We start from the raw sequence: 25,726 nt of genomic DNA on the forward strand, positions 1-25,726 counted from the left end.
CATATTGCTGTTGAACATTTCAGTTTTGTTTCTCCAATAGTCTGTAATGTCCTTAAGGGCTGGCCCCATGCTTGACACTTTTGTATGTGGCTACAGCCAAGATACGGGTATCTGCTACTGCCCCAGTCATGCTGTTTGGAACATGGTAATATTTGCTGACCTTCAGTTTTTTTCCGAACAGCCAGACAGATTTTGCAAGATTCTTGAGGCCCAGGGCAATAACATATTTGAAGATCCCAGCTTTTATCAGGATGGTAGGCATTGGATGACTAGATCCAGAAAAAAACTTTTGTTTCTTCTAGTCTTATTGTACCTTCTGTGGGTGAGTTTTTTTTCAGTGACTACAGAGGAGTTGGGAACATCCCCTTGACTTATATTGGGTTCCCAGCTCCCATTACAAGTGGGTCTTTTTTCCAAAGGGAGTAGTCTAGTTTGATTTTTGTCTTGAGATAATCGTCCCTGAAACCCAGGATGTGATGTCAACCAAGTTAAACTTTTTTTATCCCAACTATACAGAACTAAGTTAAAAATGGATGCTTATACTTTGCTGTTAAGTAGGTCGGAAGACTCTGCAGAAGCAAAATTAACATTATATAGATCAGAGAAATAATTGCAAGCACCTAAGTTAACAAAGACTAAAGGCTGGAAAACTTTGATCAGGGGTGTTACAGCACGTGCTTTTTAGATAAAGGTGATGTAACCTGAGGATTCTAATTAATTTTCTTCCCACCTTCAGGGTTGGCAGGCTAGTGTGCATTCGAAGTAACTGCTAAGGGGACACACGGGATGGCTTTATGTTTTTATTGAGGAGTCTCGTGCACCATTTTTCCAGTAATGTAAACCGTATTAATTTGTAAGGTGTGACAATTGGGACTTTTGGATACCTGACTCTTCTGTGTGTGCTATGCAAAGGAAGGGACAAAAGTGAATAATAGAAGCAAGAGAGCTGAGAATATTCAAACGAGCAAACAGTTTTAAGTTCTTTTAGCTGCTATAGAGACACTTATGTGGAAACAGCTGACCTACTAATTAGAAAACATCCTTACCTATTCATTAAATTAATTATCCTAAAGAATTCTGCTAGGCGATACTTTATCTAGTTCTAATTATTGTGTGCCTTTGAAAGCAATAAACTGCACTTTTAGAATGAAATTTTATAATATAGACATATACGTGGCTTACTCAGAGACTTCCTGTAATTAGAGTGGGGTAGTAATGATGGGTTATTTTTTGGTTTTTATTAAAAAGGCTTATCCACCTCCTCATAGGGAGATTATAATGAATTATTAAATAATGTATATTTAGATCTGAGAACTCCCTGGAGATCATTATTGTTCAAATATGAGAGGTTTTTAAGGTTATCTTTTCAGATTACCATGGATTTTTATTTATTTATTTTACAGATTTTATTTATTTGTTAGATTGAGAGAGAGAGACAGAGAACACACAAGCAGGGGGAATGGCAGGCAGAGGGAGAAGCAGGCTCCTCACTGAGCAGAGAGCCAGATGTGGGAGTCAACCCCAGGACCCTGGAATCATGACCCAAGCCAAAGGCAGATGCTTAGCAGCTTAACCAACTGAGCCACCCAGGTGTCCCCTTATATATATATTTTAAGAATGAACATCATATTATGATTAAATACAGTGGTAAAACTTTTCTGTCATAAACATTATGTTCAAATAAGAATAAGGAGAATCACCATTCATGCACTTGTGGTGCCTTGCTTTTTATTTCCCACTTTGCCCTGCAGAGCTTTTATTCTAACCTTAGAACCCTGGTTAAGAAGTATAGTGAAAGATCGCACACTGTATACCCAGTGGTCTGCACCTGCGATCAGCTATGTGAGAGCTGAGCTGACGTGAACAAGTAGCTGGTGCTGCCGAGGCACGCCTGGCTGGCTCTTGACCAGCGTTTGGATTGGGCCATATGCGTCCGTCTTAGGAGCCTATGCTTAAGAGGCCAGTGCCTGGCTTCAAAGCTTCCATCCAGCATGAGGATCTAACCATTCTGCAGCTGGGTGACCTTGGGCAAGTTACTTAAGGCTCTTTGCTTATCTGTAAATGGGGCTAACAGTAGTTCACACCTCCAAGGGCTGTTGTGAGGAACAAATGAATTACTGCATGTAAAGTGCTTTTCCGTGGTAAGGGCTTTGTTCACTTATCCATGCATCCACTCATTACTTATTCATTCCACTCCTGTCGATTGTACACTCACTGTGTGCTGGGCCCTGCTGCGGAGGCGCCTTAGGGGTACAGCAGTCAGATGAGGTCCCTGTCCTGTTGGAACCTAATTCTAGGGGGAAGAAACAGACTGTACATGAGTAAACCAGTTAACAAGGTCAGGCACTAATAAGTGCTAAAAAGACAATAGATAGGGAAATAGTGACTGGGTTATGGGGAAAGAGGTCAGTATTAACTAGGGTGGGTAGGAGCTTCTGAGGAGGTGATGTTCAAGCTTAGGCCTGAGTGATAAGAGATAAATTTCAGCTCTGATTAAAATGAGAAAGTTTTCCTTTGTGTTGGTGGCTGTCTCCATACTCTTCCTTTACAATCTCTTAACATCAGTATAAAATCCTTTGTAGCAGGATACTGCTCAGAGATCTTAAGCCCCTCTCCTGATACCACATGACTGTGTTCAAACAAGTCATTATCAACATCTTGGAGCTCATTTTCCCCAAACTTCATCTTGTCAGTACCCAGATCTGGCCATCCCTGGGTCTCTCTCCCTTGGCTCCAGCTGGTTGCTCACCCACCTTATTATGCCTGAGTTCCTGGAGGAGCCTGACTCTGTTATTCCCAACTGATAGAAAGTACAGGACTGGGTTAAGGCAGCTGCTCATGCTCACCAGAGGCCTCCATATCTTATAGGCCACGCTGGCCACCATTAAGAGCTGGCAGTCCTGTGAAGATAGAAAGCGGAGTGTGAGGTAGAAGGAACGTGTGATGTGGAAGGGGACAAAGCAGAGGGTGAAGAGGCCGCACACCAGCAAGATGGTCCGGATGGACTTGGCCCGGGCTGCATTGCCCGTCCTCCTGAGGGTCTCTCCTGGCTTGATCAGGCTCCTCACCATCAGCGAGTAGCACACCAAGATGACCAAGGAAGGAAAGGCAAAGCCAGACAGTGTCAGAACCATGCCATAGGCAAAGAACTGATCAAAATTCTCTGGGCCGGTCATGTCGTAGCAGACCATCTGGCCATCGATGTAGTCTGTGTGGGAGAAGAAGAGGGTGGGCAGTAGCTGGAGGACCACCAGGGCCCAGGTGGTGGCTGTGCCCAGGAGGGCGTGTCGGCGGCTCCTGTAGGGCAACGAGCGCAGTGGGTGGCACACGCCCAGGAAGCGGTGTGCGGAGATGCAGGTCAATAGCAGGATGCTGCCATAAAGGTTGATGTAGAACAGGAAGCGCACCAGCCTGCACAGCAGCTCCCCAAAGGGCCACCTGTCACCCAGGGAGTAGGTGATGATGAGGAAGGGCAGCGCCAGCACGTAAAGCAGGTCAGCTACCATCAGGTTCACCAGGTAGATGGTGGCACAGCTCCAAGGCTTGGTTTGGCGCCAGGAGAGCCACAAGACCGTGCCATTCAGGGGTAGCCCTAGTATGAGGATGATACTGTAGGTCAGGGACAGGTAGATTTGCTTGTAGTCCTCCGAGAACTTGCAGACTTGCTGGTCCCTCGAGAAATTAGTATCCAGCGTCTCCATTTCCTGGGATGCTCCCTCTGGGAGCACAGCTGCTCCTGCTTGTGCTTTACCTGGAAGGAAACAAAATGGGCAGCATAGCATCATGAACTTGGCTGCGTGTGTCTTAGGCTCTCCCTTGATCTGTCATTCCACTCTGTGTTCCCAGTCTGGTCAGAGTCCTTGTTTGACATAGGCCAGATCCAGGAAGAAAAAAAAAATTAAACCCAAGGGCACAGGAGTCTTTTAAAGCAGGGCTTATAGACTTACCAGGTCCAAAGGCTGGCCTTCCACTATCCTGTATGCTTTCTGCTCTAGGCTGGGATGTAATAGGAAGCTGGAGTACACATGCTGCAGGGAGGTGCTGTAATTTCAACAGGGCATACAACCTCAAGCACTGTGACTCCTCTGCCTAGAATCCTTTGCATAGAGTCAGGAAATCTCCAAGGGCATTTGGATTTGTATCTCTTTCGAGATTTCTTAACTGCATATTTGAATACTGAGGCTGATTTTCTTATTAACCACCTCAGCATCCCGAACATCCAAAACCAAATCTAAGCCATGAGGTCAGGTGCAGATTCTTCCGTACTCCCATCTCTGCTGAGGAAGCAGATCCAGTAGGCAGATCCAGATAGCAGAGGAAACTGTGTGTGGAGCCTGCACGTTTCTGTTACGCTGGGAAGCCAGTGGGTTGGTCAGCCAACCACCATGGAGCCTATAGGAATGAAAAGGAATTTATTTCTAGGGTTTGACATTCAGAAAGACAAGCTAATACAGGGCAAGAGAGAAAGGTTTCAAAGAGGTAACTGGCATAGATTGAGTGTTGACCAAAAGCTATAGCACAGCATTACCAAGGGCTGACTATAAGCTGTAACACAGAGCTTTATTCACAATAAAAGGAACAGAGACCTCATTCACTCTGTCAGTCAACAAACATTTATTGAGCATCTATTGGGTCTGGCACTAGGGATACAAAGATGAATAAAATAGAGCTCTTGGGGCACCTGGGTGGCTCAGTGGGTTAAGCCGCTGCCTTCGGCTCAGGTCATGATCTCAGAGTCCTGGGATCGAGCCCCACGTCGGGCTCTCTGCTCAGCAGGGAGCCTGCTTCCTCCTCTCTCTCTCTGCCTGCCTCTCTGCCTGCTTGTGATCTCTGTCTGTCAAATAAATAAATAAATAAATATTAAAAAAAAAAAAATAAAATAAAATAAAATAAAATACAGCTCTTACTCTCCAGGATTTCAGTCTGGTGGGGAAGACAGAAACCAATACAGCTAATTGTAACAATGTGAAGAATGGTCAGCAAAATGCTGTGAAGACCAGCAGGATCAGCAGTTCTCTGCTGAGCTGCCGTTTGAGCTGCTTGGGGAAAGAACAGAGGAGCTAGCTAGGCAAAGAAGGGTGAGGGGCCTTCCTTGGGGTTGGGGAGGCAGCCCACGAAAGGCAGTGGAGCTTAAGGCCTCTGCATTTCCTGGGGTGGCAGGGAAGCCAGCGTGGGGGTGCCCCCAAGAAGGAGGGTGGGTGTTCTTCAGCAGGATGGTGATGGGATGGGCTGTGTGTGAGGAAGATCCCCAATAGCAGCTGAGAGCCGGGCCTGGAGCGGCCAGACTGTGATGGAGCTGTAGCAGTGTATGCAGGTGAGGGTTGTTCACTTCCCCAAGTGAGGCCGTGCGGGGTGGGGAGGGTGGGTCTCTGGAGATGCTGCTGAGACAAGGACAGAACTGCATGGACATGGGGCACGCACCAGAGGAGGAGTCGAGGGTGTCCCTGAGATGGAGTGAGTAGGTGGTGAGGCCAGGGCCTGAGCCAAAGCCTAAAGCTTGAAGGTTGGGCCTGATGTTCTGAGGTTGGGGGACAGTGGCTCTCCGGCTGCAGCTTGCCAGAGGGCTCGCCTCCTTGTTAACTGGCTTTACACTCTACCTGACTAAGGAGAGCAAAGCTTTTTGGCTGGGTGAGTAAAAGGAATGTAGTTTTCTCTCATTTTGTTCCCCGTAATCTTTCATGTGGGGGGTTGGCAAATGCCTAGTTATTTTCGGCGTAGCTGCCTTCCCAGCTTGGTGTAGGCTCTCGGAAGACAAAGTGGGGAACCAACTTGGCTTAGTGCAGGCTCAGCCAGTTAGTTCACACTGTGAGCTTATTTAATCTTCAGAACAACCTTGTGGAGGAAGCATTATTAGCTCCAGGTTACTGCTGAGGAAATTGAGGGTCAGAGAAGACCCCTCTATGGGGCTCACTAGGCCCTCTAATCTAGTATGCTGGTTCTTGATGTGGATTGTGGGTTTCTGCTCCCTCAGAGCACCTTGTAGCATGGTGGAAAGTGCTCAGATCTAGCTCTGCCAGGAACCACTAACGCAGTTTGAACTAAGCCACCTTGTCTCTCTCAGCTGTGGTCTCTTCAGCTATAAAAATGAGACAGTCTCTCTGTGAGGTGAGGTTGCCGTGAGAATTAGCTAGAAGAAAGGCACACAGCACCCACTGGCCTGCCGCAAGGGAGAAACCCAACATATTTTAGCTCTCTTCTCACACCTTCCTCTCTCTTTTGCTCGGGACTATGGTACCCTGAAAACCTGAGCTCTTTTGTTTGTGTGGGAGGATGGGAAGGCATCTCCAATTATGCTACCCCATAATTGGAGAAAGTCCTTTTTTCTCTGTGGCTATTACCTTCTGCTGTGGTATGAATTATATCCCTACAGATTCAGGTGTTGAACCCTTAACCCCTAATGTGACTGAAGTTGGAGTGAGGAAGTAATTAAGGTTAGATGAGGTCATAAGAGTGAGACCTTAATTCTTTAGGATTAGTGTCTTTGTAATGAAGGACAGCAGAGCGTTGACTTTATGTGAGGACTTAGTGAGAAGGTGGCCTGCAGGCCTGAAACAGAGATCTCACCAGGAACCAAACCCTGCAGTTCTCGATTTGAGACTTCTCACTTTCCAGAACTGTTTCCACTATTTAAGCCACGCAGTCTGGTATTTTGTTACAGGAGCTTGAGCAGGCTAAGATACTGTATATGTACTTCAAGGCCTACCTATTGTGGAGGGACAGCTTTTCAGGTGAGAGGATGACCATCTTAGTCAAGGGATAAGTGTAGAGAACTTACACTTATCGTGTTTAGACTAGTGTATCATTGAGGTTGCTATTATGGAGAAAGGAAGAGGAAGAAGAAAAAGGTGAGGTCATAAAGGGTTAATTCACTAGCTGAAAGCCCTGACAGTGTTGACCACCTCCCCCTCCCAGAAGCCTCCCTTTCCTGGCTTGTGTCACCCCTGGATTTTTTTTTTTTTTTTTTTTTTTTTTTGGCCTCCCTAGAACTCCTAATTCTCCCATTCACTGGGATGCAGAACTGAAGGGGCATGTAGCTATTCATAGAATAAAGGAAAGGAGTGGAGGAGAGGCAGGCTGGGGTTTTAGAATAGATGAGAACTGAGGGAGCATCTGCCATGATGAATGGAATTCTAAGGAGAAGTCCACACTTTTGGAAAGTGTGTACTGCAATATACAGTTTCTCCTCTTTATCACCATTTCCCCCAAGAGCTTTCAAAAAGACTGACACAATTTAGGGTTGGAATTTGTTTCTTTTAAATGGGCTCAGCAGGAAGATGGGCCTTATGGAAAGAATGAAGCAGCTGTCCCCAGTGTATAGTTAAATGGGTATGACAGCTTCTGACCTTGAGCCCAGGGTCTTCCCACTGTGAGTCTCCAAGAGCCTGCGTCTCTTTGTGGCCCCCTGCTGTACAGACAGGGGCCTCATCAAGCCTTCCCAAGAGCAGTAGTGATCTCGGTATCACACTGGACATCTTTCAAAAGGGATGGGAAATCTTCGTCATCTTAATGGCCTAAAATAGCTATCATCCCCCAGGGAAAAGCACACCTATGATGAAAGAACTGTGCTCTCTCCTTTAACAAGTTTATAAGATACATATTTCAAGAGTTCAGAAAAAGGAAAAGTGACGAATAAATTTGAGTAACGACAAAATGTTACTTAAAAAAAAAAAGATTTTATTTATTATTTATTTGACAGAGAGACAGAGGTCACAAGTAGGCAGAGAGGCAGAAGCAGGATCTCTGCTGAGCAGAGAGCCCAACGTGAGGCTTGATCCCAGGACTCGATCCTAGGACCCTGAGATCATGACCTGAGCTGAAGGCAGAGGCTCAACCCACTGAGCCACCCAGGCACCCCTATGTTACTGCCTTTTGATTGTGGAGGAATGATTGTTGAATGAGAAAATCTTTAAAAAAGATTCTAGGCCAAAGGAGTGAGCATTGCTCATTTTCATTTTAAAATGCCACTATTGTATTATACATGTTTAAAATCTTAATATTTAATATTTTACCTATATCTGGAGAATTTTCTTGCTTAAACAGATGGAACTACTTAATAGAGTCTCATAAATACCTTCAGACAGTAAAAGTTCATTTTTACAAGTTATTCTGCAAAACTTTTGATTAATATGTGTATTTCTTAATTTACAAAGATGAATTACACAGATGAATTTACAAAGATAAACTACAGAGATGAATACCACAGTGTAATTATTTGATTTTTTGACAAGTTTTTTTTGGAAAAAAAAATGAGGCCCCCAGGTACATTCTATGAGGTGGTGGATGAAGGTTGGTGGTTTACTTTGAATTACTTTTCCTATGTTTCAAATTCACTAGATAACTTGGTGTTATTTGGCCAGCAGACCAGTGGGTGGCAATGAAGACCAACTGGTTACAATCCCCACCCCCTCCCGCGGAAGGAAGTAGAAACTGGGGTTGGGCTCAGGTCCAGGAATAGCAGCTGTGGATGAGGTATAATTCATTGAGGACATATAGGAAACCCCACCAAACAACCTCTTAATTGTCTTATGTCTACAGTTACTATGCTCGGTTCACACAATGAAGTGGAGATACAGACAGCCAAAAGCAGCCTGGTATTGTGATAGATTTTTAAAAAGATCTCGTGAGACAGGCAATGTGGCAGGTATTATTCTCCCTCACCCCCCATTTTACAGCTGAGTGAGCTGAGGTTCAGAGAGGCTGATGGAAGTCCTGTCTGTGATGATTTGGGGGAAAGTCTGGACTTCTTTTACAAAGCAGAGACTCAGCTCATTCCCACATTTCCAGGAAATGTTTTCTCTCCCCTAACCCCCAAGTCATACAACAAAGAAGACAGGGAAATAAAAGAGCAGGTCATCCCTGAAGTAACTTTATGTAGTGCCTTTGTTATAGATGACAGAACCCTAGTTTAAAAAGCATCATCTGACCTGGCGATTCACAGACCTGTACCCCGGGGGATAAAAATATATTATATGTTTATAAAAAATAAAAAAACTTTTAAAAAAGCATCATCTGGAAATAATGGCAAAGAGAGAACAGAATAAATAGAATTTTAAAAAGCCTATCAAGAATAAGACCTATATAGCAGCCTTCTATCCAGTTTTAAACTATATCCTAGTCTTAAAATGAAAGGCACTGACATTAGCTATTTAATGATTTTTTACTATATTTTTATACTGTAGGCTTTCCTCAGCTGTGTACCTGGATTCCTCTTACATATTTCAGTTGTCCCAAAACATTGGAATCCAAGGGCTTTTTTTTTTTCCTTCAAGGAAAGCAAATTGGATTCTTTAAATAATTTAGAGGACTGTCTAGAGACAGTGAATACTTAATTTCAATAATTAATTTATATAGCAGCTTGCACATTTTTGTTTTCTGTTGACAGGGATCTGACATAATTGGCAGCTTCAAATTAGTGTAAACATGGGGAGTGATTGGGAAGCATTGCTCTGACATTGTAATGTCACAACAGCCTAGGTGGCTGCTCTGAAAGCGAAGTTACTTTGTCTAAAAAAATAATCACTACTAAAAAAATAATTTTTCCCCCATCTGTACAATTGTGTGATCTCCTCAAGCTAACTTTGAAATTGGAATTTTTAACATTAATGTTGTAGTAAAAATAATTGTAGCTATATTGTCCTGTGCTTGTAGAAGTTCATCATTGCCTTTGGGCTCACAACCTTGAAAGGGGATCTTTATGAGACTTTTTCATTTTCCTTTCATTTGGCATCAGACAAATATCTTTAAATGCAGTACAACTCAGTCTGTCTTTCCCTGTGTTCTGTGTCAAGAAATGTAGAAAGCTGGTTTAGTTTGGGGCAAGAGCAGAGATCAGTAGCAGAGCCTGGGGCTCTAGGACTAGTGGGGAAAGTTGCCTAAGGCATCTGCTGAGTGGAGGGCTTGCATCTGAGGACCCCTCCTTCCATTCACACTTACCCTCAGGCAGCAAGTTCCCCTCACAGATTGCTGTTTAAAACCAGTAACATGCTGACATGCTGTCCATCACTGGAGCCCTTCCTGTTGCTGTGGTGTTGCTAAGGTGGGGGGCAGTGGTAGAAAGAATCCACAATGGCTGTGGACACTGAGCACATGGGGGAGTTGGGAGAATGCTGTTGTCTTAGCTTGAGTCTCCCAGAAAGCAAAGTGGAGGTTTAGTGTGCAACTATTTTATTAGAAGTACAGTCCTAGGGAGCAAGAGTGAGGGACAAAGGGGAATTACCTGGTGAATGAGGGAGAACTAATAGGAGGACTCAAAGATGGGTTATTGAGTTGGCCCCCACAAAAAGCAACTTAGTGCTCAATCCCAAGAGACTGTCATCTTGAATCAACCATATCCAAAGGAGGTTCTCCCAGGGCCAGAAGAAAGGAGGCATTTGTCTACCAGTTTCTATCTCCCACTGGCCAGACCATGGTGGTGGGTGTGTCCTTTGAGTGGAGAAGAACATCAAAGAGGAAACACACTGAAGAGAATGCATATTGTCTCCAAACCCATTTTTCTTCTGCCCTATAAGGTGTTGGCTTCTTCCTTTACATGCACTTCTGTGTTGCTTTTGCATGGGAAATGAGGGTCTCTTGCTGTATCTGACTCCCTATCTGTGTGAAGCAATTCTTCCAGTTTTTTCTTGTTCATTTTTCTATATTGAGTTGTCTTATTTTTGTTGTTACTGATTTTTAGGAGTTATTTACACATTTTGGATAAGTCTTTTCAGTTATTCTTAATATATATATATATATATATATATATATATATTTTTTTTTTTTTTAACTCTGTGACTTTGCTGGCTTAATGACGTGTATGTATATATGTATTATATGTATTTTTTAAGGAATAGAAGTTCTAAATTTTAACATAGTCGAAATGATCAATTTTTCTTTTATGGCTTATCTTTTGTGTCTGGCTTAAAAATCTTTCTCTTTTGGGGAGACTGGTTGGCTCAGTCAGTTAAGCATCTGCCTTTAGCTCAAGTCATAATCTCAGGGTCCTGGGATCGAGCCCCACATAGGGCTCCCTGTTTAGTGGGAAGTCTGCTTCTCTCTCTCCCTGTGCCCCTCCCCACTGTTTGTACACTTGAGCGTGTGCTCTCTCTGTCTCTATTTCAAATAAATAAATAAAATCTTAAAAAAAATCTTTCTCTGTCTTGAGGTCATAAAGATATTCCCCTATATTAGCATATTAGCTTTCCACATAGATCTAAGTGATTTTGTCCCATTAATGGGTTTAATGTTTGTATATGTGTGTACACATAAGTGTATGAGAAATGCACAGCATTAGATTAGATACTTTTTGAAGAGTGGAGAACAGGCAGAATTGTAAAGTAGTTCGGAGGCATATGCTCTAGTTTAAGAGGAAAAAGATGGTAGCTTTAGCTTGAGTGGTAAGGGTGGCAACAGACAAATGATGGATTCAGCTGATACTTAGGAAGTAAATGAATGTGATCTGGTGATGATTAAATATGGAGGTGTAGGAGGGGTTAAGGACGACCCCAGTGACTTTACTCTCTGTTGCTACCAGCCAATGCCTTCATCCTTTTGTTTATTATTTTTCTATTTTATTGCTTCTCTCTAGTCAGTTTCTGCTTCTTCCTTGCTTCTTCTGACTCCGGTTTCCCTCTGGGCATCCTTTGGCTTCTACTACTATTGCAGATGGCTAACTCTGTGCACAGAGCCAAAGAAATGTTCCAAGAGACTCTGATTGACCCAGGTATTCACTATTACTCAGAAAGAGAAGACCCACTTATGAGAATGGATTTTCACCAAGCATTCTTTAATAATGTCTAAATTATAAACTTGCTTTCTAGACCACATACTTATAATAGAAACTTCTCATGATTCTAAAACAATTGTGGATAGCAAATATAATATTTGAAGCTGGTCTCCAACACAGAGAGTTTCAGTTATTAATAGTATGCCTGTCAGAGCTTTGACTCTGAGATATTTCGTTCATACGTAAACCATAAATTTAAGTTGATAGTTCTACTAATGATGGAATGCAGTTATGTATGTATATGGTAAAAGAACAAAATGGATATTTTTGAACCTTATTATATGCAAGACAGATTAAAAACAGTAGTCATAGAGAATGAAAACAGGGCTTGATGTCATGTTCAGTAAAACATGTTAGAGGTGAGGTCTCAGAAAGTACTACAGTGAAATATGAGGGGAAGGTGTTGGAGTGGCAAGGGGTTTCATTTAAACATGAGGCTCCTGTATTAATATTTTCATTGATTTATTTTCATGCCAATATGTTCTGACATAAATATGGTGATCTATAATGTATCGACCATAAAAGTCAACATTATTTTTAAAGCTGACTCAGGGAAATAAAACCTGATTGTTAGTGCTGATATATACGGTATGTTACCGTGTTGAAAAATTAACCTCTCCTCTTCTACTCCCGATTGCACTAAATAAGGAAAATGCATTTCTTTTTTTTTTCTTTTTAAAGATTTTATTTATTTATTTGACAGAGAGAAATCACAAGTAGTCAGAGAGAGAAGAAGGGAAGCAGAACCCCTGCTGAACAGAGAGCCCGATGCGGGACTCAATCCCAGGACCCTGAGATCATGAACCGAGCCGAAGGCAGCGGCTTAACCCACTGAGCCACCCAGGTGCCCCAGGAAGATGCATTTCAACACTGCTGACCTTTTGTGTATGTTTTCCTTCATGGCCAAAGCTGAGTTTGCGATGGGACCAGTGTGCGTTGTGAAGTAAAGAGCAATGCACATTCAACATTCTTCAGAAAAGACTTTGACAAGAATGAAAGCTGATTTATTCAGCAAAAATCTTTGCCTTTCAGAGGATCAAAAGACCTGTAAAAGTCTCTGGGTGAGATACTGCGGAGCTCATTACTAGTATCTTCAGTAAACTCTGAGACCAGCATGAGACCCTAAGACAAAGAGGATACTGGGGATGTGTCAGCCATGGGTGACCACAGAGGAGAGACTCAGACTGGAATGCCAGAGGCAGGGGCACAGCCTTGTGGTCTACACAAGCCAACCAAAATGATGATAAGGCATTCAGTGAAATGATTCTACAAAATGAAGATTGAGCCAAGGAGAGTTTAATTTAGCAGCAGAGGAGAGAATGCTAAGAAGACCCAGGTGGATTTGGATGACTACTTCTTCCCCTACGTTCCAGAACAGAATAAATTTGCTGAAAATAAGAACATACTAAGATTTTTAGAGCCTTAGGGGCCCCTGGGTGCCAGGCAAGTGTAATCACTTGATAGATGAGGAAACTCTCAAATGAGCAATTTGTCCAAGCTCAGGTAGATGGTTAATGACTGAGCTGTGTCTGATTCCAGATGTCCCGATTCTCTGTCCAGGGCCCTTTCTGCTCCGTTATACCAGCTGGGAGCCATGACTAATAATGCATGTGCTGGGAGGACATTCCATAGGACCACTCAAATCTGGTTTCCAACCCGCCCCTGTACTGCAGCTGATCTTGTCAAGGCTCTCACTAGCCTGCATGTTGCCAAATCCTATGGGAACTTTTCTGACTCCATTTAAATCTCTAATCAGCATATGCTGCAGTCACTGAAACAGTTTTCTTCACTAGTTAGGATTTCATTCCTGGTGAGGGAAACCCATGCCAAAGGTGACCAAGTAAAACAATAATTTATTGCTCTTATAATCACTGACCTCATAAGGCTGGCTTTTATAGATGGTGATACCAAGACTGCTTTCTCTGTATATTTCCTGGCCTCACTTTTTCCAAATTGGCTTCATTTTTATATGTACTCTCTGGTTTTAGTGACAGGATGGCTGTCACAGACCACTCTTTCATTTAATGATGTGCAAATCCAGCAGGAAAAATTATGCCTCAGCCAGGAGTTCCTGGGATTAGCACTGATTGCTCCTCTTGTCTTGTTTTAAGTTCTTTGTTTATCTCTGAACCAACCATTGTGACCGCATTGATTGGCGGAGGCTTTGGTTAAATGCTCCAACCCTCTGACCCAGTGGAGAGAATTGGCTTCATCCAAATTCCGTATATTTAGAGCGAGGGAGTGGTGGCTCTCCTAAAACACATATGGGGTCTTCTTACAGGAAAGGGAATGAATACCAGGCAGCAAAAACAACAAATGCCTAGAACAACTTCTCTGGTGTGATAATGCCTTAGTATGCCTCCTACTTCACTCTTTTCAGTCTTATTCACTGTATTGCCCTCATCAACTTGATCCTCAGGGCCCAGTTCCAGACCTTGTCCCTTCCATGTCTATATTTACTCTCAAGGTGATTTTATTCAGTCCATTGTGAAAGCAAATTGGCATAGCCCAGGACATTTTGAGTTAACCTTGACTAACATGGTAGCTGAAATTGTAGGCATGGAATTTAGTAAGAGTGTTGAATGGGAATTCTTGATAGAAGGGATAATTGTTGACATAAATGTATCTGAGAATGCAGAGGACCAAGCTTTTCCTTATCCTTTGCTCCAAAGATAAGGGACAAGATTGGAAAATATTTACAAATACTTACGTAAATGCACAAAGAATAAACCGTATTAGTCAGGTGGGTTAAAACTCCTCTTAAGGTTTTATCTATACATATGTGCTTTTCTCTATGTGAAATTGAATTTCTAGCTGGTTTATTTGCTGGGAAGGTAAAGAAATCTGGGATATTTTCTTTCTTTATTGCAGAGGTTTATTGTGATCATCTATGGAATATAATCTTTAACCCTGAGGCTATGGTTACTGCAAAGCTTGTTTTACATATTTCTTGTGGGGCATTGCATTTATTCACTATGTGTCTATTATAAAAAATTGTATATATTAGAATATGTCAGGGTGGAAGATTGGATTTATGTAGCTAAGTTGTTGCATGCCAACCTGCTCTGTTGAAGACCTCACTAACTTTATTCCGTAACTCTATTTCTACATAAATTCATAAACCTAATTTCTAGTCAGAAGCCATTAGAACCCTTTCTTGGCTTTCTTGTTATAGGTTTGAGAAAAATAAATCTGTGTTTTTTCATGCCACTTAAATATATCTTGATAACTGCCTAATCGATACCCACAGCGCAGTTTTGTCTCCTGAACTCCAGACTTGTTATCCAACTGCCCATTTGGCACTATCTGGATATTTACAGATTTTATCAACCTAGTGTGGCCAAGAATGAGCTCCTGATTTCCTCCTCCACGCCCCCACCCCCGCCACCAAATCTGTCTCTCTGCTCAACATTCTTCATAATTTCTGTAAATGGGACTGTTTCCCCATAGTCCACTCCCTGACATTCCCTTAGTCCAGATTGTTCTGATGTTGCGTTTGGTCCTAGGACTCAAATCACAAGGCCATTTCCCTGAAAGCCTGTCTGTTCTTTGAACATATCATGCTAGTTCATGCCCTAGAGTCTCTACAATTCCTGCCCCCACTGCTTGGAACACACTTACCATAGCTTTTTTCTCTGCATGGCTGAATTCATCTTATCCTTCAGATTTTAGCTAAAATGTTATGTTCTGAGAGGGCTTTTTACTATCTGAAACAATTTGTGCTGTAATCCCTTACTAGAAGACCTTGTTCCTTGTTTACTTTATGTGTGTGTGTGCGTGTGTGCATATTACATACATATTGTTTGTCTTTAATGAAATCTGTGTTTGTTTATTCTTTTGCTTGTTTGTTGTGCATTTCTTACTAAAATGTAAATTAATTGAGGTTAGGGACCTTGTCTGTCTTGTTCTTTGTATCCTTGGGTCTAGCCGTGCCTTGCACATAATATATACTCAGTGGATCTTAGCTGAATGAGGGATTGTTCTGTTTACTTTCTTAGAAGGGAAGGAGACAAGTGGCTTGCTCTGCTGAGGGTCATGTCACCTCTCCCATCCCAGCAGGATGGACTTTATTGCTGGATTCATACAGACAATAACGGGCTTGTTTCTGAGACAGTGGTTGTTGGATGACTACCATCATGAATGGGCATAAAGAGAAGTAGCTTGAGCCTTCATCCTCCAAGGCCTTGACTCTGGGGGTGTTGGGCTTCTCTCTGGCTCCTTCTCTTGAACCTCCAATTTAGAGCTCTAAACCAATTTAGGACAGTTTAGAGTAATCTTAATTTCATGCAAGGTCTTGTTACCTTTGATATGAGATGTGCATTCCTGAGAAGGATAAGTAAAAAGCACCGGGAGTAATCCCACCACCAACTTTTCACACTGCTCTTGGAAAGGAAGTTCTGTGCAATGTGGAAGTGAATACATAAAAGAAAAAACATGAATTTTGGCTTGTTCTTATCTTTAAAAATAGTGTATTGTGTTAGTCTCTCTATTCACAATTTTTTGAGTTGTTTATGGTAACTGACCATTTTGTTTTTGCTTTTGCTTCTTAAAAAATGTATTTTTTTTTTTTTTGTTTTAGAATGAAAGAGAGAGAGAGAGTGTGTGTGTGTGTGCGCACGCACACAAGCAGGGGAAAGGGCAGAGGCAGAGGGAGAGAATCTCAAGCAGAGTACCCTCTGAGCATGGAGCCCAATGTGGGGTTTCGTCTCAAGACCCTGAGATCATGACCTGAGCTGAAACCAAAAGTCAGATGTTCAACCTGCTGAGCCACCCAAGCACCCCTGTTGTTTTTGCCTTTTGTTGGTAACTGTAAGAGCCAGTTTTTACCAGATTATGCTGCAATAACAAAGAACTCTAAAATCTTACTGGTTTACAATAACAAAGTCTTGTTTTTCACTCACAATGTGCTAATTGTGAGTCAGGTTCAGGTCTTCTTTGTGTCTCTTCTTCATCCTGGGATCCAGGCTGAAGGAGTAGTCCCAATCTGGGACATGCTTATCTTATAGCAGAGAGAAAAAGAGAGATAGAGGAAACATGAAATAGCTTTTAAAGCTTCTGCTTAGAAATAGCATGCTTCACTTCTAGTCACATGTCATTGGTCAGAGTAAATCACCCAGTCAAACCTGATGCCAATAAGGAGGTTTAATCCTCTCACAGAAAGGCAGAGCAAATGATTGAGAATGTTAATATAATCTTCCACAGGAATTTTCTACTGAAGACCTAAAATACTCTTGCTGAAAAGTTATGGCAATATGTGGTGAATGAAAATTTTAAAAAGAATGAGTATTTTTAACTGTTATGATGTATTAGCATTATGTGCAAGTCAAATAATGTAGGACAAGAGAGCATGAAATGGAAGATCTGGAGTCTTCGTATGCCAGCAGTTTACTGTGTGAGCTTGGACAAAACATTTAATACCGCTGGGCTCCCATTTCAGCAAAACAAGGGGTTCAAATGAGATTATCTCCAAGTTCATTATAAATAAAAAATGTCTGTGCTCCTCTGATAGCAAGTACATGATGAGTGGTGGTCTGAGTGGTGGCAGGATTGAGGGCTCAATTTGTGGAGCATCTTAGGGCTGTTTGAAAGCATTACTCTGTACTCTGTAGGCATGTAGGAAGATCGAAGACCTTCACCCTCAGCCAACTTCGAGGGGATGGATCCTGTACTTAATTTCTTCCAAACTGAAGCCTTGCCATTTGCCCACATGAGACTACTGTTCAGTTTAAAAGGATTTTTCATTCTCAGTTCACTTAGCCAGAGGGCAGGTTCTGACAAGGTGGTTGTTTGAATATTGTTGATGAGTGATGATAAAAAAAACAGCAAGCAGTAAGATGTGATGGAAATCCTGATGCCAGCCTGGCCCTAAACTGTTAGTTTTTGGAAAGAAAAAAATTAAATGAAATTAGACTTTGAAAATGTCATCCATCTGCAACTAATTCTGTATAACTCTTCATGTTGGATGAGCCTCAGGGGTTATGGGAAACTTGTTCAGTGAGAAGCTAACCTGAACCTGTCAAGATTTTTTTTTTCTTTCTCGGTACATCTATTCCCATTTTTCCTTGCTATTTAGGTCTAGTTGGCATGTGTCTTAAATTAGAAACACTCAGCTCTTTTCAAACAGATTTTCAGCTTAGATCAGACACTGCAGAGCTTCAGTCACTGAATTAAACACTTGACCAAGTTCTGGTTGACCTCTACATGTCCATTCATCTCCATATAGTGATTTCATATATTATCCCATATGTTTGCTGAAAATGGTGACTTTGAACTATTTCCAGCAACCTAAACATATCACTGTCACTGTTGTCATTATAGTAATTAGGATATTAGTTTAATTTAGTGGGCTACTTTTCTCCAATGTGTTAAAACATTTTTACAAAGATACTGTCCCTTGGGGATACTCTCCTACATGTGCATCAGGAGATAGATAAAGACAAGATATTTACTGCAATATTGTTTGTGATCAGAAGAAAAAAAAGAATGCCCAAATATCAATAGGAGAATTGATGAATATATTATACTACGATTATGCAATATTCATGCAGCAATTAAACTGAGTGAGCTAGAACTATGTGTATCAATATGACTTTATCTCAAAAACACATTGGGTGAAAAAAAAGCAAGTTTAAGAATTATATATACAGTATGAAATCATTTATTTAAAGTTCAAAAACAAAACACAATACTACATTATATATAGATATACACATTTATAATAATACTAAAAATAAAATGTAGAATAAGGGTACACAAGAATTTTGGAATAACGGTTACCTCTGAGGAAGGAAGGGAAGTTATAATAGGGGGAATAGTTTACATCTATAATGTATGATTTCTCAAAAAACAAAACCCCAGTATTTGTAGGCTGTTAACTGTAGCTAAATCTTGCTGGTGAGCATGAGGGTACTTATTATTGTTTCTTTATGCTTTTTCACAAATGGGAAATATTTAATAATACAACAGTTCACCCGCCGTACCTATTAGCTCCCTTTTCTTCCAACCAACCTCCAAGCGATGTAATAGCATCGTGTGTGAAAAACAACTTCTAGTAGTCTGGGTTTACTTCATGTCATTTGGAGAGGGTGACCTTTTCTTTGTATTAAATTTAAAAACATCACCTCAAACTTGGATTCGAGATTGGCTTTGAAAAAGAGTTGGGCAACCGGGGACTTTTTGTTCACAGTGATTTGTTTCACATATCCCAGAGGCTCTTCCCTGACTTCTACCACCTGTGTGCTCAAAATTCTCTAATGACCTCCTGTTATCCTTAAAATGAAGCCCCCGGCAACCTGCAGCCCTGCAGCATCCGGACCCAGGCCTCTCCCCTACCTGTTGGACTTCTGTCTTCTCCTATCATATTCCCTGTTCTCTCCATCCAGGGTCTTCACAGATCAGCAGCTCTGCCTGGTTTACTGTTATCCCTCATCTCCCTTCAGCTTTAAGCTCTAGGTGCTTCTTTAAGTCATTGGCCCTGACCCCCTTTCTGGGGTCTGTGTTGGTCTCATTCTCTGCTCAATCCCCACAGTTCCTAGGACACATGATCAATACATATTTATTAACTCTCACTAACCTGAAATTAGAATTGTAGAGATTAAATGAATCAGGTTGCACCCTAACACCTACTTATCCCTCTTTATGAATGGTGATATGTCTATTTATTCTGCTATCATAAGACAATAATAGGTATAAAGTTAATTATCTTACCAGACTAATGGAAATTCCTACCATGGGTTTTGGACATCCCTAAATTAAATGTTACTTAGTATTTAGTAAGTGACACCTAAATGTAAAGGGAATCATGAAGTAAGTATTAATCATTGTTTTTTTTTTTTTTAAGATTTTATTTATTTATTTGAGAGAGAGACAGTGAGAGAGAGCATGAGTGAGGAGAAGGTCATAGAGCGAAGCAGACTCCCCATGGAGCTGGGAGCCTGATGCGGGACTCGATCCCGGGACTCCGGGATCATGACCTGAGCCGAAGGCAGTCGTCCAACCAACTGAGCCACCCAGGCGTCCCTTAATCATTGTTTTTAAGTCAAGTGCCTGTAAAGCAGATGATCGGTGCTCCAATTCAGGAGCATAGATGGGTAATAAAAAATCCTTAGCATTTCTTCTAAGTTTAATATCAGTATTGGCAAGCACTAGGCATGGGGAAAAAGTACTGAAACACAGTCTAGGAAAGTAGAAGTCTATCTGAAGGAGTGTTGTTTTAAATCAAAGAGCTTGACTGTTAAAGTAAGGATCATTTTTTGATAGTTTTCTTTTATCATGTAGTTCCTTGAAAAGGATTCACAGGGTGGTGTTAAAATCAGAATGCTCTGAGCTTAATAGTAAAAGTGAAAATTTATGTAGCGTTTCTCTTGCCTTTGTGTAAGGGGCTGGAAGTCTGCAAATCTTAGTAGGGTATGTCTAATAACATGTTAATAACTCACAAATTGCCAGCTTTGGACTATAGGCCTTGAGTGAAAGGACTTCATAAATTATACATGTCTGACAAATAGGTGATACATTTTTCAAATCACATAAGCTCCTCAGAATCAAGTCTGCTCTGTGGAGATAATTAAAGAAAATCAATGTGTGTTGATTGATAGATATTTGACTTGAAAACACATTCTCCACGCTGCCTCAGACAATGGGGCGCCTGAGCTTGAAGCCTGTTCTCTGAGGATGGTATGAGGAGTGCGGTGGAAGGCTTGAGTGTGTTGGGTGTAGTGTTCATTCCCCTACAAGGCAGTTCTCACCTCAGCGCTGGCCCTGACCCTAACTCCCCACACTGCTGAGGGCAGCTAATTGGACCTCTCTCTACCTCCTTCCCCGAGTGAAAGAGTAGGACTCTCTGTTTTAGTCTCACTGGGACGGTGGGGGGTTTAATTCATCAATGTTGGTAAAGTGCTAGGAAGATGAGAAGTGCTGTGTCCACTCTAAGCAACATTATTGATTCAATTTTTTCCTTGTGGTTAATATAAAATTCTCCACAGATCAGATAATGGCTCAGCATTGCATGAACAGCCAAGAATTGCTGGCAGAAGAGATGTGGCCTTTGTTTTCCCCAAGGAAAACTGATGTCTGTAAACTGCCTTCAGTTTCTCTGAAAAAAAATTATTACATGATTTAAACTAATTATGTATTGTTATTGTATTTGTATTTGCCTACCAGAGTATTTTTTTTTTTTTTATTTGTTTCGTTTGGTTTGCTTTTTAGTTACCATGTATAGTAAAAGTTGAGCCCAGTAAATGCTTTACATTATGGAGGGTCTGGATTGGTAAATATTTTGTTTATCCGTTCTGAGTTATCCTATTCATCAGATAATAGGGGGACACGATGTGTGTGTATTTGTGCAAATATATATATATGTGTGTGTGTGTGTGTGTATAGTATATATCACATATAATATTTATATTTATGCTATATATATTATATATAATATGTATGTGTGGTATATGTATAAACATATATGTATATATAAATTTAAATTTAAAATCTAATTTACATTATCTATAGTGCATAATCCTGTTCATTAATAATAGGACAAATAAATATATATATCATGTTAATATGCTTATCTATGTCTGAATTATTATTCTTCTGAAATAATAAATATGATAAGTAACTACTATTTGTGACATTTAGGTAATTCATCATTCTTGAAAAGATTTCGGAATTGCCCTCCTAAAATTACTTCCCACAGGCATTTTTTTTAGTATTATTTAAAAAAATTTTTAAATTATTTTCTTATCATGAATATGCTTTTATTTTCACATCCAATGTTAGATGCAAGTGTACAATATAGTGGTTCAATGATTAAAAAACCCAAAACAATTCTATAAATTACTCAGTGCTTTTCACAATCTGTGTACTCTTTTATTTTCTTTGTCCCTCCGGTATTTTTAAAGCATGTGAGATATTTGGCCCAGTTACTTTACCATTATCTAAAAATGTAATAATATAATTATTAATGTAATTAAATGTATTATACTGGATGATCTAGCTTATTATTTATCAGACCTGGTTCTGGATGCTTTCCATGCTTCCAAATTCCAAATAAACCCTTGGAAGATGGAAAATTCAACATAATTGGTTATTGTGAGACAGTGTTCATGGGGCTATAAAGATTGCATTGACAATAAAGACTCTGCTTTGGGTAAACAGGGGCTGGTTTGTTTGTTAAAAAAAATTCTGTTTCAGATGGGATTGGGAGGGAGACAAACCATAAGTGACTTTTAATCTCACAAAAGAAACTGAGGGTTGCTGGGGGTGGGGGGTTGGGAGAAGGGGAGTGGGATTATGGACATTGGGGAGGGTATGTGCTTTGGTGAGTGCTGTGAAGTGTGTGAACCTGGTGATTCACAGACCTGTACCCCTGGGGATAAAAATATATTTTTATAAAAAATAAAAAATTAAAAAAAATTCTGTTTCTACTGATATTATGATTATGGCTCTTAAAGTCTTTATCTTCCCATGATACATACTAGAAAAAGAAACCAGTTTCATTATGATATGGTCACACTATTTGTGTGTAGCTCAGCCATGAAAGTAGAGTCTACCAAGGTTTTATGAATTTTCTTGTTTAATTTGTTATTCATCAATTTATTTTCTACATCATTTATTGGATTCTTGGTATGTACTAGGTGCCATTAAATGTGTTAAAGAGTAGAAGATAGTCTTTACTCTTAAGGAAGTTGTGATCTAGTTGAGTCAAAGAAAATGTTCTAGGCCCTTGAAACAAATAATACCTTACATGTTAATAAAAAAGAAAATGTTCTAGAGGCAAGCAAGATGATACAAATTACTTTGGAGAGGCTGGTACTTGTCCCCCAGCATCTATGTTCCTCTTCTCTTTCAGTAACAGAGTTCCTAGTTTTTAGCTGGCACATGGCCACTCAGAGAAAAGATGCATCTCTGAGCCTCCCTTGCAGATAAATGTGGTCAGTGCTAAGGCTGGACAATGCTGTGTAAGTGGAACTGTTTTGTGACAGCTACTGAGATCCTTATTTGTCCACCGTGTCCCCTTTGACTCCTCTTCTTCATGTCTTCTTCTTGCTCACTGGATGTGGATGTAACTGCTGGAGCTCCTGTGATCATATTGGACCTTGCAGATGAGGGCCTCACCAAGGAATGGAGGAGTAAAGTCTGGAAGGAGCCTGGGGTGCTGTGTTTATGGAACTGCCTTGGGCAGCCTACCTCTGGGCTTCTATGTGAGAGAGCAATAAACTGCCATCTGTCTGTTATTTTAGGTATCTGATACTTCCAGCCAAATATAATCTTGGCAGGCACATCCTGCAAAGTGAACATTTTAAGTGTGGAAGGGACTATATACAGAGCAGTAATCAGAATGGGAAACTGCCACAAGGGAGGGCTTCTTGGAAGCATTTTGCTATCCCTGCCCCAATTCTTCTCTTACCTATTCATTATTTCTTTCACCTCATCATTTCTTGACTGTGACAACACTTTCTCTCTTCCTTACCTTTGCTCATGCTGTTCCTTCTTGCAATGCTTTCTCTATGCATCTTCCTGCCTGTCAATTTCATTTTATAATTATATTACATTATATAATCCCATAAGCACTGAACATATTAATTAAACTGTGTAAACACTCAGTACATTTAGTTGTTATCCTCATCATTATTACTGGCCAGCTCAATTTTGCCTGTGTTCTAAAACTTCTCTTGAACACTCTCCCCCTTCCCTCAGAAAGAACTGTCCCCTCAATATGTAACCTGGCACTAAACAATACTCAGGGAACTAAATTGTTTGGGGAAGTGACTGGCTAGTTATTTGTGTAGGTACCTCTCAGGAAGAATGAAGGGACAGGAGGAATGTGGCCTTCCAGCATTCCTTCTTTGCTTTCTGGCTGCTGCTTTAACATTATGCCCCCTCCCTATCCCCAGGCTGCTGTTTCTATAGCCATTTCTCAGAGTGAAGGTCATAGCAACTCCTGGATCCTGAGCTTTGCCAACATGAATTCTCATCTTTGCTGTTTGGGGGTCAGGAGAGTGGCAGCAAACAGATTATAGAGAGGGTCTGGGGACAGGCAAGCTGTGTTTGTAAGATTACCCCAACTTTTTTTTTTTTTTTTTTTTTTTTTAGGATAACTACAGGACTGGCATTGTAAGAGCACTTTACGACCCTGTTGTGCTCCTCTTTGGTTTTCAGGTGTTTCTGCTCTGGGATTGCTAGGCTAGCATGCCCCACTTGTGGGGCTTATTCTCAGACACACTACCCTCAGCTCTGCTCAGGTGTCCTCCCTGTACTTTTCTCCCTCTACCCTGTCCAGTTGCTGTCCTATGGGCTGGGACATGGTCACACAGGAGGCTGTGCAGCAGACTATGGGAGGTACAAGGAGGCACTATTCTTGCATCTCAATTGGGCTGGCAAGAGATTTCTTGCTTAGTCTTTGGGAGTTCAAACACACTAAAAAAAAATCTGTCAGTAATAATGAAGGCCTTGTCACTCACAGAATGAGACAGATTTCATTCCAGGTGGTGGTCTTTAGAAAAGGGAGCTGGTACTGTCAGATTTGAGGCTTTCAGTCATTGAAAAAGAAGGACTGGGGGGTGCCTGGGTGGCTCAGTGGTTTAAAGCCTCTGCCTTCAGCTCAGGTCATGATCTCAGGGTCCTGGGATCGAGCCCTACATCAGGCTCTCTGCTTGGCGGCTAGCCTGCTTCCTCCTCTCTGCCTGCCTCTCGGCCTACTTGTGATCTCTGTCAAATAAATAAATAAAATCTTAAAAAAAAAAAAAAGAAAGAAAGAAGGACTGATTTTGAGAATCATTTCCACAGTCCCTCCCCCATTCCTTGGTCTTGTCTCTGTTTAGAGAACTGAGTGAAGGAAGGTGTCTGCTCAGTTTTCTCTAATTGGTGCTAACATACCTATGTTGGTAGGATTTTTGTACAATGTTGCATGTCTTTTTCCTGAGCCTAGCATACACGGGATGATATTTCATTGTAATTGCCTTTTTCATCCAGGACTTTTTTTTTTAAGATTTTATTTATTTATTTGGCAGACAGAGATCATAAGTAGGCAGAGAGGCAGGCAGAGAGAGGAGGAAGCAGGCTCCCTGCTGAGCAGAGAGCCCGATGTGGGGATCGATCCCAGGACCCTGAGATCACAACCTGAGCTGAAAGCAGAGGCTTTAACCCACTGAGCCACCCAGGCACCCCATCATCCAGGACTTTTAAATCTTACTTGCTTTACCCAGTAGGGCAAGTTCTTCCTTATTTAAAAGCTTTCTCCTGGTAATAGGTGATTATAATATTTTCTTTGCCTAAGCCTATCCACCTGTGTTTCCTGAAGAGTAAAGTTCTCCCGATGAATATTGGCTTTCTTTCTTTCTTTCTTTCTCTCTTTCATAAAGGGTTTAGGAAGACTGTGCTATTGTTTTTTGAGTCTACATTGAGAGTTAAGGACGTATTTCTAAAATACAGTTAGACTAGGATATGTATATATGTACATATGCATACATACATCACAACTTGCATTTAGTAAGCAATACCAGTTGAAAAGTAGAACTGAAAGTGTTTCTGGAACTGTTAAGCTAGAAAATATGCTTAAAAAACAACAACAACAACAACTCACCAGTAAAAAAAAAAAATTCCTTAGCATATAGTGTGTAAGGAACTACCTAATAGCTGAAATGTAAACTAAGTACAACTGATACCTTATTATATGTTTTTTTTTTTTTTTTTAAACTGGATTAAGTAGGGTTTGCAGAACTGGGGGAATATCTGTCCTCTAAATACTTGGGAAAATGCTTTCGAGTTTCATAGCTTTGATCTTAACAACCCTGCACAGACATCTCATGATCTTCCAAATAGCTCTGCTGGTTCACCAAGACGGATAAGCCCACAAAACCTTTGCGTCTCTTACATACTAGACACATAAGATTAGGGGAACTAACCGTTTCCGTTTCTGAGGGAAGACATCGCCTCGCCCCGCCTCGCCTCCTCGCGTGGGAGGCAGCC

The 25,726-nt window shown here is 41.1% G+C and overlaps 1 protein-coding gene across 4 annotated transcripts; it reads right to left on the reverse strand.

The window, feature by feature from the left end:
* Positions 1-1,733: 1,733 nt before the first annotated feature.
* LOC309842715 (P2Y purinoceptor 2-like) lies at positions 1,734-25,726 on the reverse strand. 4 transcript variants are annotated; one of them, XM_082687345.1, is made up of 2 exons: positions 25,663-25,726; positions 1,734-4,392 (listed from the first exon to the last, which is right to left on the reverse strand). In XM_082687345.1, the coding sequence occupies exon 2, from the start codon at positions 3,783-3,785 to the stop codon at positions 2,682-2,684; it is 1,104 nt and encodes a 367-aa protein (XP_082543471.1). In that variant the 5' UTR covers positions 3,786-4,392; positions 25,663-25,726; the 3' UTR covers positions 1,734-2,681. The 4 variants fall into 4 exon arrangements, 3 of the variants coding, with proteins under 3 accessions (XP_082543471.1, XP_082543473.1, XP_082543472.1); XM_082687347.1 differs by lacking the exon at positions 25,663-25,726 and having other exon boundaries at positions 1,734-3,751; positions 3,948-4,631; XM_082687346.1 differs by lacking the exon at positions 25,663-25,726 and having other exon boundaries at positions 1,734-2,293; positions 2,754-4,631.

Source organism: Mustela nivalis (genome assembly GCF_964662115.1).
Source record: "Mustela nivalis genome assembly, chromosome: 1".
NCBI classification, from domain to species: domain Eukaryota; kingdom Metazoa; phylum Chordata; class Mammalia; order Carnivora; family Mustelidae; genus Mustela; species Mustela nivalis.